This window comes from Manihot esculenta, chromosome 3 (genome assembly GCF_001659605.2).
Source record: "Manihot esculenta cultivar AM560-2 chromosome 3, M.esculenta_v8, whole genome shotgun sequence".
NCBI classification, from domain to species: Eukaryota; Viridiplantae; Streptophyta; class Magnoliopsida; order Malpighiales; family Euphorbiaceae; genus Manihot; species Manihot esculenta.
This window is the reverse complement of record NC_035163.2, coordinates 28,223,782-28,239,989: the sequence shown is the minus strand read 5'-3', so window position 1 is coordinate 28,239,989 and position 16,208 is coordinate 28,223,782. Positions and strand designations below refer to the sequence as shown.

The following is a 16,208-nucleotide window of genomic DNA, read 5'->3' as shown; positions in this document are numbered from 1 at the left end:
GCTAAATTCTTGGGAAAGCTCTCCCTCTCCCTCCTTTCTTGGTATCTCCGAGGATGATCCTTCCTTCTCCTCATTGAATGAGCATTCTGCAATGAAGTCAGCCAGCGCTTGAGATTTTATAGCTGTCCGAGGTCGGTATTCCAAACAATAGGGGCTGATCTCTACGGACCAAGCCAACATTCGCCCTGAAGTTTCTGGCCTGCGTAAAATCTTCTTTAGGGGTTGATCTGTCATCACAACTCCTTGGTGGCCTTCTAGATAAACTTTGAATTTCCGGAATACCAACAGCAGGGCATAAGCCGATTTTTCTATGTTTGAATACCTGACTTCGGTATCTCTGAGCACCTTGCTGACGTAGAAGACAGGCTTCTGCTCTCCTTCTTCCACCCTTACTAGTACTGCGCTGACTGCTTGCTCTGAGGCTGCCAAGTATATCAGGAGTTCTTCCCCTTTTATGGGGCTGCTGAGCACGTGAGGCGAGCTGAGGTATTCCTTAAGCTCTGTGAAGGCTTTTTGGCAGTCTTCTGTCCATTCAAAATTTGGAACCTTCCTCAATTTTTTGAAAAATGGCAAACACTTTTCTGCCGACCTCGACATAAATCGGTTAAGCGCCACTACTCTCCCAGTTAATCTCTGGACGTCCCTTACACAGGTCGGCTCCGGCATATTTAATATGGCTTCTACCTTCTCCGGATTGGGCTCGATGCCTTTTCCGCTTACCATGTATCCCAAGAACTTTCCTCCTCTGATGAAGAAGGCACACTTTGCTGGGTTCAACTTCATTCTGTACTGATCTAATACCTCAAATATGTAACGACCCGGAAACCGGACCGCTACCGGCGCTAGGATTCAGGTCGGCTTAAGGCCGCCAGAACCCGTAGCAAGCCAAACATACATCCTGTGAACCTGTTTAATCCCATACATGGTCAACAACATACATAAAAAAATTAAGAACTTTTCTTTCATTCAAACATTTCCTTGCCAAGCCTAGCCTGTGCATGCACAGACATAACATAAACCTCTCATTGGGGTCCTCATCAAATACTCCAATGGGGTAACATAACATAACATAGGCTTGGATTACATAGGCATCATAAAAACATTATATCTCATACAAGACCATGTGTACAGGGAATACAACAGACTCTAGTCAAGCACATTATCAAACTTACATTACATTACATCTCATACTTTTGCATTACCAACAAACCATGTCCACAGCTAAGCTATTACATAAACTTCTCTTACTCTGCTGACTTCTCTATCTACTCTGCACCTGCAAGACTGGGGTTAGGGGAGAGGGGGTGAGCTATAAAGCCCAATGAGCAGAAACTAAAAACATTTGTTTTAATTCCTCCATTTTTAGGTATATTATTATTCATTTTATTATTATTATTATTATTCCTCCATTTTTAGGTATATTATTATTCATTTTATTATTTAACTTTTTCTTTCTTTTCTTATTCATGCTTTCATGAAATGCAACACATCACAGCTAATCACATAAAGGATGGTATTGTCACCATTAGTCCTCAATCATCTCCAAATGCCAGGGGCGTAGAATGGGCCTCACTGGTCTTTCTCTTACATAACATAACATTCTAAAATGCCAGGGGCGTAGAATGGGCCTCGCTGGTCTTTCTCTTACATAGTGCCAGGGGCGTAGAATGGGCCTCGCTGGTCTTCCATAACATATCATCATAACATAACATCAGAGGACTATGGATCACCCAACAACCATCCACATCAACATCAATTTATGCAATGCAGCATATTCGTGAATTCTAATGCAAACATCCCGAAATATTGCATGGCATAATGATGCATGGGCAATGCTTTATTATTCATTCATTTATTCATTTACTTTACTTTAAAACTTAAAGGGGTTGTTCCACTCACCTGGTGACTGAAGCTTAACAACGAACTCTGAACGACTATCTCACAACCGGGGGTCTCGGTTCCTCGGGTCCGAACCTACACAGGTGGACTCAAATGAGGCACCAAACAACAAGAACATAACTCTAAACATACCCCCAAAAACCTCCTAAAAACACCTCAAAATACTCCTAGGAAGCATGCAAGAAAAGGCTGGACAGGGCACTTTCGGCGGCACCTTCGGCGGCCGGAAGTCCCTCCAGAGCCGAAAGTCCCTCCAGAGCCGAAAGTCAGGCAGGTTCGGCGGCACCTTCGGCGGCCGAAACTCCCAGACAGAGACGAAACTCATGCATGTTCGGCGGCACCTTCGGCGGCCGAAAGTCTCGGACAGAGCCGAAACTCCAACTTTCGGGGGCAAGCTTCGGCAGCCTAAAGCTGCCTCTCAAGCCATGTTCGGCGGCCGAAACTCCCTTCGGCTGCCGAACCTGGTTTCTGCCAAAGGGCAGAAACTTTGGCTCCCTTAAGCATTTTCGCCTCCCAACTCTCAAATCATGCATAACCTCAACCAAAACATGCATACAAGCTCCTAGGGGCCTCAAACAAACAAATACCCCAACTACAACACTTCAACACACACAAACAACATACATTGTTCATCAAAACATCAAAAACCCATAAACTCATCAACAAGCCTAAACATGCATCTCTACCCATAAAACAACTTAAAACTTACTTAAAACATATAAGGAGCTTAAGATCGGCTCTTACCTCTTGAAGATCGAGAGGGAGACGACCTAAACTTGGAGATCCACGAAAATGAGCTCCTGGGTTCCCAAAGCTCCAAAACTTGTTTCAAAAGTTCAAAACCTTCAATGCAAACTTAAAACTCAAGAAAAATGGTGGGGATTTGAAGGAAGAACACTAGATTGGGAAGAGGGAGGTCGGAAGTTAGCTGTGGCCGAAAATGGGAGAAAGCTCGCCCATTTCGGCTAAGTGCCCCTTTTATAGGTGGCTGGCCAGGCCACGTTCGGGGGCCGAATGTGCCTCCGCATCCATGCAATGTTCGGCGGCCGAACTTGACTTTCGGTGGCCGAACCTGGACTTCCCTAACTCATGCTTTCGGGGGCCTAACGTGCCTCCAAAATGCATGCATGTTCGGCGGCCGAACTTGACTTTCGGCTGCCGAACCTGGGTTTTCCTCCAAAGACTTCTCATGCAAAACTCATTTAATTTTCATACTTAAAACCATGAAATGCTTTAAAATATTTTATGAAAACATGTTTCTACCCTACTAGAGGCTTCCGACATCCGAGATTCCACCGGACGGTAGGAATTCCGATACCGGAGTCTAGCCGGGTATTACAAAATACTTCCCTCAAATCTGCCGTGTGTTGTTGGAAAGTTGAACTTTTGACCACCATGTCATCCACATACACTTCCACGTTTATGCCGATCTGGTTTCTGAAAATTTTATTCATCAACCTCTGATAAGTTGCCCCCGCATTTCTTAACCCAAAGGGCATAGCCCTATAACAGTATGTTCCATCTTCAGTTATAAATGAGGTTTTCTCCTCATCCGTCTTTTCCATTGGGATTTGGTGGTAACCAGACATAGCATCCAAAGAGGACATATAATCAAATCCGGCCGTTGAGTCGACCATTTTATTAATGTCAGGGAGGGGGTAACAATCTTTAGGGCAGGCCTTATTCAGGTCAGTAAAATCTATGCACATCCTGTATTTGCCGTTTGCTTTTTTAACTAACACAGGATTTGCCAACCACTGCGGGTACATAACTTCCCTAATAAAACCTGCCTCTTCTAGCTTCTGCACTTCCTCCCGGGTGGCTTGCTGCTTCTCTCTTCCCACTACTCTCTTCTTCTGCTTTACAGGTTTGGCCTCGGGGAGGACATTCAGTTGGTGTGTCATCACTTTTAGGTCAATTCCCGGCATGTCCGAGGGCTTCCATGCGAAGGTCGGCGAGTGACTTCGGATCAGGGCCATGGCCTTACCTTTTTGTTCTTTGGTGAGGCCGGCATTGAGACTGAAGACCTTACTCGCTTCTTCTTCTGATAGGGAGAAGGTCTCCAGCTCTCCAACGGGCTCTGTCCGGGCTTCCTTTGTCTCATCCCTGACCTCCAGAACTTCCGAGTCAAGCGCTTCTCCGGTTGAGCTCGGTTCCGTCACTGTGGCCAAGTATACTGCCCTTGCTTCTTCCTGGCTGCCTCGTACTATCCCCACTCCTTCCTCTGTTGGGAACTTGAGTGCCAAATATCTGATGCTAGTAACAGCTTCAAAGTTGAACAACGCCGGTCTCCCCAAAATCGCATTGTAACTCAGCGGGAGCTTGACCACCAAAAACACCTCATGATGGGTGCGAGCTCTGGGCGCTTCTCCCAAGGTAAGAGCCAGCTTCACTTTTCCTTCTACGAGTACCGGTGCTCCTCCGATCCCCTTGATTGGTGCCTGGTCTCGGACTAGCTGCTCTTCCGGAATCCCCATCTGCTGGAACACTCTGTATGGCAGCAGGTTGACCTTGCTCCCGTCGTCTACCAAAACCTTCTTTACCCGATAATTATGAATGACGGCTTCAATGACAAGCGCGTCATCGTGGGGCATCTGAATGCCCTGAGCATCTTCTGAGGAGAAGGTGATGGTCAGGGGAGAATGGTCAACGATCTGCATGACTTCCGCATTGCTGGTCTCTCCTTCCCAGTTTCTTTTCTTGCCCCGACGGCTCATCCGTCCTCCCGTTCCTCCAACAATCATGTTGATGGTCCCACTGGACCCATCATTCACTGGACCACCTCCAATTCTTCTCGGCGTCTGAGCTGCCGGACCGGGCTGAGGCCTCTGCCCCTCCGATTTCTTCACAAAATTCTTTAGGTGCCCCCTCTTTATCAACCTCTCGATTTCTGCTATCAACTGGAAGTAGCTGTTGGTATCGTGGCCATGCGTCCGATGATATTGACAATACTTGTCAGGATTCCGTTGGTCTGCTTCCGACTTCAAAGGTTTAGGCCACTGGAGAAACTCCTTATCCTGGACAGCCATGAGCACCTCGGCTCTGGACGCATTTAATGGAGTCGGTTTCTCCGGGACCCAAGGAGGAAGCACTCTTGGTTCAAGAACCCGAGGAGGAGGAGGCCTTTGATCCCTTCTTTCCCAGGCCTGCTTATACGGCTCAGGCCTCTTTCCATGCTTCTTCTCGTGTTTCTCCGGCCTCCCCTCCTCCGGGGCTTTCTCTTTTCCTGCCACCCCTTTGGCAAATCTACTCGTTACTAAGGCGTCATCCTGCCTTATATACTTTTCCGCCCTCTTCATCAACTCGGCCAGTGAGGTCGGAGGTTTCCTGCTCAGTGAACCAAAGAACTCGGCAGAGGTTGTTCCCTTTTGCATGGCCTCTACCGCCCTTCCTTCGTCGAGCTCGGGAATCTGCAGGGCCTCCGTATTGAAACGGGCGACATACTCTCTGAGGGATTCACCAGCTTTTTGTCTCACTGTTTCCAGATAGCTCGTCTTCCTATCTGCCGGCACCCCGGCTACGAACCGGCAGATGAAGCGGGTGGCAAGATCTCTGAAACTTTTAATGCTTCCGGCCTCCAGGCTGTTGAACCATGCCCTCGCTGGTCCCGAGAGCGTTGTTGGGAACACCTTGCACATCAGAGCATCTGACAGAGTTTGCAACTCCATGAAGGTCTTATAGTTCATGACATGCTCTCTCGGGTTACCAGCCCCATTATAGGCCGCCATCGGCGGCATCATGAACTTCTTGGGAACGGTCTCCTGCTGCATTAACTTTGAGAAGGGAGAAGAAGTAGGCAAGGAGGTTTGGCTCTGATCTTTCTTACCTAGCTCGGCTAGGAGCTGCTCTTTCAACCTTTTCAGCTTTTGGTTCATCTTCTCATCTTCAGGGCTGGTGCTTTTGCCCAAGCTGCATTCCTCCTCCTCCGTTTCAGTTCCCGTTTCCCTGCTTGTTTCGGCGGAATAGTTGTCCGCCTCCTCATTTTCTATCAACTCCCTTGCCCTCCTCCCATGGATTCGGGCCTCCGATTCTTCTTCTTCCCTGGCGTCATGGCTGTTAGTTTGGAGGCGGTCAGGGGTGGGTCGGGGCTCATTGGTTCTGGGTTCTTCCACCACTGGGAGTGTATTCATTGGGGTGCTAAGTCCCCTCTGTTGCATTATCTGCCCCAACCAGTGAGCAGTAGTCTGTAGCTGGAGAGCCATAGTTTGAATGTCCTGGTTGGACAGGATCATGGTGGGAGTATTCCCTGCCAAGCTTGGCGAGGGATTAAGAGGAATAGGCGTTTGGTTATTCAGCGTTGTAGGGCTAGAAAAGGAGAACTGCTGCCCATCTTGGGCAGAGCTCAGGTCGTTTGGAATGTTAAGGTTACTTTCTTGGTGGTTTGCCATTGTGGATCTCAGTGGGTTTTGAAAGTGAAAACTCCGGTGATGAAAAGATCTCCTTCGGTTCCCACAGACGGCGCCAATTGATGATCTGAGATCCAATAGAATAGGGTTTTACAAGGGTTTATGTTTCACAGAATAAGGCTTAAGTTTCCTGAGGAGGGGACTCCTCTTTTATACATTGTCTTGCTTGCTGGTGACGTGTAAAGGCCTCTCCAGGATTGGGCCACGCGTCTCTGCCATGCGGATTCGGAGGTACTAGGGTATCAGCCGCCTGCTCCATGCGTAACGGCCTCTGATTCTCCTCGTGCGTACGTTTAAGCGGATCTGCCAGGCTGTCTGGTGAATATTATTCTGGATCCTGGGTTGGGCCGAGAGTCGGGCCGGACGCTAGGCCTGAGAGGAGAGAGCATGCTTCGTGTGGGCTGGGTCGTTATGAGTGAAGAAGCTGGGCCGAGCCCGGTCTTGAAGGTTGAATGAGTCAGACTTGTTGGGTATATCAGATACGTGGGCCTCTATGTTATGGGCCTTTAGCTGTGGTTAAGCCCCTGGTCCGGAGTGAAAAAATCCAGCGGTCATCAAGTATTATTTTATAACTCAATAAAATACTAAAATAAATTATAAATAATTATTATATTTTATAAAAATATTTTTAATATATAAAAGTATTATAAAAATTAATAGTAAAAAACTGCATATAAAAATATTTAGAATTATAATATTATTTTATTATTAAACATATATAATTTTTTTATTGAATTAATTATTTAATTTATTTTTTCTTTAATAAATTATAAATAAATTATTATCTACATACAATATTTAGAATTATTATATTATTTTAGTATTTGCCACTCAATTGTTTGTAATTTATTAAAAAATTTAATTTAATTAATCTAATAATAAAATAAATTAATTATATTTATTGTTTTTATAAATGATAAACAATCTAATAACTACGTACACCATCTAATCAAAGTATAATTTTATTTTATAATTTAAATATAAAATATATTAATATTTAATATATTTTATTATTAATATTTAAATTAAAATTATTATTAATTCAATGTAATTTTTGTAATTATGTACAATGCGCAATAATAGTCCAATAAAAAATAAATTTAATTTTTATAATTTTAAATATTTATATTAATTAATTAATTAATTTTTTTATTTTTTATTAATTATTTAATTCAGTGTTTCTATATATATTTAATAATAGAATAATATTATAATTTTAAATTATTTTTTATATTTTTTATTAATTTTTATATGTTAAAAATAATAAAATATATAAAATATAATAATTATATATCAATAAATTTATAATTAATATTATTTAATTATAATATTATTATAATAATATATTAAAATTAATAAAATATATTATAAAAAATTTATTATAATAAAAAATTAATATAAATAAAATTATAAAGTAATATAATATAAAAATAATATATTAATATAATTATAATATTTTAATAAAAAAAAATAAATTATGGCCTGCGTTAAATTGCGCCGGCTATTTTTAAAAAATAATAATGACGCTCGGCGCTAAAAATTAATTTTAACCGTTATTTGGTGGTCAAAGTCTAAACGCATTAATAGTTTATTATTGATCCTAAATTAATAATTTTTTTATTTTTAATTTTAAATTGATAAACGACACTTGCAAATACCATTAATCAATATCCGATTCAAATAAAAAACATTAATGATATTGAATTGATTTAAAATTTTAATTTATTTTTTTATTTATTTTAATTTAATTCAGTATTTAATTTTAAAAATTTTAATTATTTTCATTTTATTCGATTTTAATAAAAAAAATTAAATAAAATCGATTTGTGATAATATTATATTTTTTTTAATAATATATAGATATTAGATTATATTAAAATTAAAATATTTTATTTAAATTTTAAAATATTAAAAATAAAGTGTAAAAAATAAAAAATTTATTAAAAATTAAAATCAATCAAATCGAACTGAATCGAATCGAATCAGATAGATTCAGTTTGATTTGATTTTTTTATTAAAATCGATTCAATTTAATTTTTATAAATACTAAAATTTTAATTTTTAATTTATTTAATTCGATTTAATTTTAAATTTAACCGAGCGAATGTTAAAAATTATTTGATGCATTTGAAATAAATTAATTTCAAGGTATATTTTAAAAAAAAAGTATTTTTAAAATTAAATCAATGATTGGGTGGATCTACTGAGTTCAACAAAAAAATGTTACTTAATATGACCCGATTGGATTCATCATTATTTTCATTATATTTGTGGGTGATTGCAGAATATATATTTACACTAGAAAACCCCTAGCCTATTGTTACTCTTAACCTTTTAAAAATATTTATAATACTTTTAAACCATTTAAAATTAAAATTAAGATGATCTTGCCAGCGTGAATTTTTTATAATATTTTTAAATTAATTTAAATTCAAAAATATATTTTTGAGTATACAAAATATAAAGTGAAATTTAATTTTAAAATTTATATATTATATAATTATTATTTTTATACTATTGATTGTTAATTGTAAAATTAAATGACAATATGAATCTTGTGATATATACTATAATTACACTAAAATTTTAATTCATATTATTTTTTTTAACAGTTTAAATATGTTATAAAATATCTTCAGAAAGTTACAATAATTTTTTTGTAAAATTTAAGATTGTAAACATATATTCCGCTTTAAACCCTAGTTCTCCTTTAAGAAAAACAAAAATAAATCATGGCCTTTTTCTCTGTAACGGAGAATATAGGGAACTAATTTTTCATATTCCCCTTTAGTTTTATGCTGGGTTCCTAGCTTCTATTACACTTCAATAATGAATATATGTCACAATTACCAATTACTTCATTCGATATTCAGTTGATAAGAGTGGTCAATTAGCGAACATATGCATAAAACTACTGCCGCCTTAGTACCGAGTACCCTAAAAAATTCTCAGGGTTGTCATCCAATTGTCTCTCTTCTTCTATACCTACCTCCAAAATTTCTTGATAGCCAAAAAGAATCACATGCCCTGCCATGATTTAAACTTAAAAAGGAATTCTTTTGCTTCAAATAATTGCCAAGTCCAAAACCTTTGATGTGGCTGATCTTCACAAAAGGGTCCATCCAATTCAGCAAGTTCAGCCTGTCCTACCACATGTTTAATTTTTCACATTTATGTAATTAAATATACCACATTTCAAGAACTATAAATTGCCGGAGATATGAAGTCCACATATGTGCCATAAATCACCTGTCATGACTCATGCCAATTGATGCGTCTAAAAGCTGTCCAAACTGTAGATGCACACACCATTTTAAGATATACTCCAAATTAAACAATAATTGCAGGGATGGGGAAGCATATAATCTTTGATCAAGAAAGATTTCAATAGTTCAACCATGGTAGCTTCATCTTGGTTTCAGGAACAGCAGACAGTCTGTAACAAGATTGCTTGTGTTCAGAACTTTCATGTCCTTGATGTTGAATAATACTGAGGGGCAGTATCTTATTTCACAACTCCTGTTCAATTGAGCGACTGAAAAATTTTTGAATATACAAATCCACCTCTCCATCTAAAGTTTTCTGATATGTGATCCTTCAAAAAGAGCAGAAGGTACAACATAACATACATAGATGAACTATCCATCCTAACTTGAGTTTTTGAAGTGTGAAATGTCTGTTAGACTATTCCATGTCCATGGTGCATTTCAGGCTCCTTTTTGTCCACTTTCTTCTCTTAGTCACAAATGATGTCCAATAATCCCAGGTGTAATGCTCCATTATAGTTGCACTAAACATTCTCTCTAAATTCCTCATGCATTAATTAGAAAAATCCAAAAAATGTGGCAACGGCAAAAATAAGGAAAAGCACTCCACCCAAGTAGCCAACCTGATTGAAAGATGAGAGTGAGTCGCATGGAAAAATAACATGAAAGGCTCTGGAGCTTGTGGCGGTGATAAAAAGTCATGGGTCTTACCAGTTTTTCTGAAATGTAGTTGGCAAGAAAAGCTCCTCCTAGAATTGCAATTGATGTCGCAACCAGATGTCCAGCAATGGCTCCAGTTGCCACACCCCATGGAGACTGTAGGAGAAGTAAGAAGACAATTATGCTCTGATATAATGGATCATTAAAAGGTAAATAGTTTTGGCACAATCAGAAGCTTATGTGGTTGAACCTGAGCAGCACCAAGAGCAATTGTTGCAAGCATTGAGCGATCTCCCCATTCCTGTAAGCAATTACAACATAGTAAAATCGGAAGCATGGAACCCCAACATAAAACATACTAATTTCAACTATTCTATAATGAAATAGCTTTTCTTTGTGTGAATAGATATCCTAATAGAAGTTACCATCTAATTTATAAACTTAAATACATAAGAAAGCAAAAGAAGGAAAACAGAGATTTTATTTCTTAAACTCGAGCCAAACTTCTTGTTGAAAACAAGGACAAAAAGATACTCACAGCAAAGAATACAAGGCTGAATGACTTCCAGACAATCTCGAATGGATTTGTAAGCCTCTTTGAGACCTAAAACACGAAGAAAGCATAAGCCGTTATGAAAAACTGGAAACCTCCATAAATGCTTAAATGAGCACAAAATAAATCTTACAATTCCAAAATCACTAAACAAAATATCACATGTAAAAAAAAGTCTGAAGATAAGGCTCCCATGTTGGAGAATTACCTTTTCTTTCACAAGTTCCTCAGCTTCAGCATATTCATCAAGTTCAGGACCGCTCTTCTCACCACTTTTAACTTCACTTGAAGGAAGATCCCATGCATCTTTTATTGATTTGAGCCCAAAGAACATTAGAAGAGTTACAGCCGCATATTCTCCAATTGGAAGGGCTGGTTCACATATCAAGAAAATAAGAGAAACATCAAGAATTCATACGAACTATAACAGCTATTTCCTTAGTTAGAAGATCATAACTTCCACAAAATGCATTCAAGATCAAAAGGCGCTTCTGATTTATAGATCAATATCTAACTGCAAATATGAACCATCTAATTTGTTCATTCACGGATATATGGTGCATGCCATGCATATGAATTTTAACTCATTACATTATCCCTTACACTTTCCTAAAAAAATTCATGCTGTGTTTCTCTCTGAAACTGTTGTAAAGAATAAAAGAAAACTATGGTCATAACTAGAGATGAGAAGAACTATAACTTACTTGTTTGGAACTGAGCAGGCACTGAGTGAAATATCCGTCCAATTACAACTGACAAGATTGTCATAAGTGAAAGAGCACCCATTGATCCCAGAAGAACCTTGTCAAAGATATTAATTCATAGTGAAAACCATTATTTCCCAAAGTATCAAGAAAAGATCTTCATACATAGTCACTGAAAAAGAAATCCATGAAATAAACCTAACAACCAAACTTAAAACATAGGCACTGAAAAGGAAATCCATGAAATAAACCTAACAACCTCACTTAAAAGTTATTCCCAGAAAGACTATAATCAATTGTAAAGCAATGAGATTCAACATGAATATCCTCAATCTAGATTTTTTTTTTCTCCAACACTGATCGAAAAGCAATAAATAAACTAGTAACAGAAATAAGATAAGGTTCACTAAAAAAATTCTCTGAAAATAAGCTGGATTAATTTAGAAAAACGACTGATCAAGGAAATGTGCAAAATAGGATCTATGTTGTTGTTTTGATCGGTCCATTGCACTCTCTGCTCTTCAAAAACAAATCCATGAGAAGCTTTCCAGTAGTAAGGACAGAGACCAAAGGTGCAGAAGGGAAAAGGGATGAACTTATAATAAGAAAAATGACCCAAGAAAATAAAAAACTTTTGATGATCAACTCAATTTTATCCCTATATTCCAAGTTTTCTGGTTATATAAGAATCTTTTTTGTCAATTTTACAAACCCCAGTTACAGAACCTTTAACAAACATGTCCTTGAGTAAGACTTTGTGAAGCACAGAAAAAATGAAATACTAATAGTTGGTGGTTAAAATGAGTAGAAAGGCCAAGGACTATCTACTTATTACTCTATCATTTCTTACTCATATTTCTTAATTTCTAAATGAAGATTAAGACACAAGCTTTTCTTGTTCAACATTTTGTTTTGCTTTATGGTATAAGAGCACCACAGTTATTGTCTCGTTAAACAAATAACTCAAAACAAGCACCGGCTCTAGAGAAAATTATAGCAAATAAAGAAAATGTGAAATAATTTTAAGCAGCAGGAAGATGAAATATGAGAAAGCGAAATCAGAAGGGTACATACCAATCCTTTCTGGTATTGCATGGCCAACAGTGCAGCAATAAAAAATGTCTGGTCAATAAATGAGAGAGTTAACTTGAGGCCCAGGAAATAGAAAATGAATGGTTACTTTACCCATAGTCAGTGTGATAACACAATCTTTTGGTGATTTTATGTTACTAAGAAGTGCTAGTCAAATGTACTCAGCAAATATAACCATATACTTAAGAGGTATACAGTAAAATACACCCAGACTAGAGAGTTCCATATGCACCAATTAAAGAAACACTTCTTTGTTCATTTGGAAAATGTAAACAGCTTTTACTTCAAGAATTCGCATCTCCTTTTATCTCTGAGCAATTGAATCTGTCCTGATCTCTCTCTTGACAACCTAAAACTACGGTACTTTACCACTTCTATAATTGTGCTCATTCCCAAGTTTTCAGAATAATGCTAGAGGGTATTGAAACTGTCAAGTTCATTATCAAGTGCAAGGAGTATAATATGCACTCCAGCTGCAAACACCAGTAACTATAAAATTCGAAATTCACAAGAAAGACAATATAAAATTCTGTCCTGAACCTGATCTCTCTCTTGACAACCAAAAACTACTGTAATTTACCAGTTCTATAATTGTGCTCATACCCAAGGTTTCAGAATAATGCTAAAAGGTATTGAAACTGTCAAGTTCATTATCAAGTGCAAGGAGTATAACATGCACTTGAGCTGCGACAACCAGTAACTACAAAATTCTAAATTCAAAAGAAAGACAATATAACACTTCCCCTGAAAATGATAAGATTGAACAAGGAAAAATAATGTACTTTGATATAATCAAAGCTTCCCAGTTATAACAACCAACAAAAATTTAAGTGCATTCTGAAACAAAAACACCAAGAAATTAAATCACTTGCTAATTGACAGGATAATTCATGTGTTTGTCAATTATAAGCTGGTTACTACTTACCTTGTCCCCAATTTCAGAAACAAATATTAATGTGAATGCAGCTGTTAATCCTGACTTTGCAATTGCTGCTAAAATTGATGAAGGACCACCTTTCACAAAGGCAGCCAATGAAAAGAGCAAAGCACATCCAAATAGAACAACAGCTATGGATAGAGGATAAGGGATTTTGCGAGGAGGTTTCACACTGAAAATCATGAAAGAAATATAGATAAGGCTGAAGTAATATAGCCTGTCATAAATTTAAAAGTTCCAACACACTAATTAAATATCTGCAAGATCACGCAAATGAAAGAAAGTTTAGTGCAGGTTTGGCCCTTAAAAATCAAATGAATACTTTTTCTTTGTATATATATATATATATGAACAAACTAATAATACTCTGTTAATCATGAAAGTTGGCCTTTTCTCAAAAACATCAAATTGTTTTTTGACATCAATACCAGTTAATACATGGTAATGAGAGATACTCAAACATAATATTTTGCAATGAAAAATCATCTGTTACCTCTGGCAGTGTTCTGTGGGGGAGTTTGAATCATAAAATATCTCAAACAAGCAAGTTTAGATAAAATTACCAGTGAAATAAATCTGACTAATACAATTTGTGAAAGGATTAGCAGCTTTACTTTATGTGAAGAAATCAATTTTGTCGATTTTCAAAGAAAAATAAATGTAGTTGTCAAATTACTTCTTTCATTAAGCATGAGTTGGAGTGCATCAAAGGATCATTTACGCAATAGTGTCTGTGGAAGAAGTGGCATTGCATCTAAAGGCATTAACTACATTATCACCTAGTATTAACAGAATACAATTGCCATCACTCACATTTCCGATGAGTTGTCATTTGATGGACCATTAACAAAGCTTTTCTGGTTGTCTTGCTTCTCCCCATCTTCATAGCCCCCAGATCCAATACTAACATTAGATGCTTGTGCTCTAATTGTACCAAAAGCAGAATTCAACCTCGAGATCCCTCTGTATCTTACTACAAATATAATAGAATACATGTTACCTGCTTACCTATTGTAGCTATAACCGGAAAAAGGCATCCAATGCAAATAAAAAATAAAATTAGATTAACATACAAATGGTGATTCCAAGAATTGCAAAGCATGAATACGTTTTTTTTCATTTTTTGAGGAATGGCTTTAACACCTGAATGGATGACCACTCTAATAAAATCGAACAAAACCTAATGCCAAACTCAGATTCAAATGACACTAATCATACTCATGATCATTGCTTTTGCTGTATAACTACTTTGATACTACAACAGAAAATACCCCCCAGAACATCTGGGTTCTTGTCTTCGGTTAAAGTTACAAACATCATCAGATGTTATACTATCTATATGCTATTCCATTCCCTTTAGCTTCATTACTCCTTTAATTCTAGAAAATACAAAAGATTCAATTATAACAACATTTCACTTCTAAAAACCACCAGTCTATGAAGTAACTCACATCCTCTATCCTAAACGGTGAAATTTCCTCAAACTAAAAAACCAGCGAATTTTTCCAGGCACGAAGTTTCTGAACCCAGGTAGCTCAATTCCCCCGCGTATTCATCTAGTTTCAGTTGAACAAAGAACCTAAAAAGTTCCAATTCAGAAACTTAGGGTGATTGCTTCATGCTTTGTCGCTAATTGAATTAAAGGTCAGCCTAAGCATAGCCCTCACCACAGATTCAGTTTCCAAACGAATCAAGTAAAGAAGAGTGACAGAAAACTTACAAGAAGATGAAATGGGTTTTCTGGAAATGCTAGCGAGACATGGCAATGAATCCATCAGAGCCAATAAGGGAGGCTTTCCCCTCGAGATGAATGGTGTCCTCTGAAGACTCGGCCCCTGCATAGTTGGTCCTTTTCTCTCTCCTTTTCCTTTCCTAGGTTATCAACGCAGTGTTCACCAATTCATTTTCAGCTCCAGACTCAAATGGGTATTGCCGAGATTTCAAAGGGCGAAATTCTGATGTTACCAGTGTCAGTGATAGTTCGTAGCTGCTTAGGCCTTTCGAGAGACGCACGGTAACTGTACAGGCCAAAGCGTTTTTGTATTAAAAATTTCCTTTGGTCGCAGGGAGTAGTTGCCGGCTGCCACGTGTATCATGGAGATAAAATGAAAGGATCACTTTTAAACGACAACGAGCAATGGTGCTTAAGATCTGGCAAAACGAGTTGTCGTCAAGAACCTTTAAAGATAAAAGAGTCCGGGTCCAAAGCCCTTCGGATCTCAAAGCTGAAGTTGTAGACTGCTCTTCGCAAAACGATTTGTCGTCAAGGACCTTTAAAGACAAAAGAGTCCGGGTCCAAGGCCCTTTGGATCTCAAAGTTGAAGTTGAAGACTGCTGTTTGGCCCGCTTGGGATCTCAAAGCCCCTACAAATCAATGTAATAGAGTCAAAATATATAATCCAAAGGGAAACTGATTCTCTCAAGGTTGAGCTTTCAAAGCGGAATCAGCTTTTCAATCCTATTCGGATTTTGCAAGACTCGAATAGAAAATGAAAGTTTTCCTTGAATATACTAAAAGCTTCTTCCTCACATATATTCTAACCGGACATTTGACTATTTGATTGAGCGAAAAGCTGATTCGTTAGATGGAATACGCGTTAAATCAGGAAAAAGAAGAGTACAAGGAATCTGAGATAGCAAAAGGAATGGAAGAACATAGCTCAAACAACATCTTTCAGTTTTAAAGGTCGC

The 16,208-nt window shown here is 37.8% G+C and overlaps 1 protein-coding gene across 1 annotated transcript; it reads right to left on the bottom strand.

Annotated features, from left to right (window-relative positions):
- Positions 1-9,616: 9,616 nt before the first annotated feature.
- On the bottom strand, positions 9,617-16,105 carry LOC110611475 (protein PAM71-homolog, chloroplastic). The gene is made up of 10 exons (XM_021751849.2): positions 15,238-16,105; positions 14,331-14,490; positions 13,506-13,689; positions 12,563-12,610; positions 11,489-11,585; positions 10,993-11,156; positions 10,770-10,835; positions 10,482-10,532; positions 10,283-10,387; positions 9,617-10,194 (listed from the first exon to the last, which is right to left on the bottom strand). The coding sequence occupies exons 1-10, from the start codon at positions 15,356-15,358 to the stop codon at positions 10,129-10,131; spliced, it is 1,062 nt and encodes a 353-aa protein (XP_021607541.1). The 5' UTR covers positions 15,359-16,105; the 3' UTR covers positions 9,617-10,128.
- Between the last annotated feature and the right edge of the window lie 103 nt (positions 16,106-16,208).

Bases quoted from the DNA above. Each gene is read 5' to 3' on its own strand.
- LOC110611475 (XM_021751849.2), bottom strand. From the start codon at position 15,358: ATGCAGGGGCCGAGTCTTCAGAGGACACCATTCATCTCGAGGGGAAAG. The intron at 14,491-15,237 runs GTAAGTTTTCTG...TTATATTTGTAG, and splicing joins AAAACCCATTTCATCTTCTT to TAAGATACAGAGGGATCTCG. The intron at 11,157-11,488 runs GTAAGTTATAGT...TATGTGAACCAG, and splicing joins GCCTGCTCAGTTCCAAACAA to CCCTTCCAATTGGAGAATAT.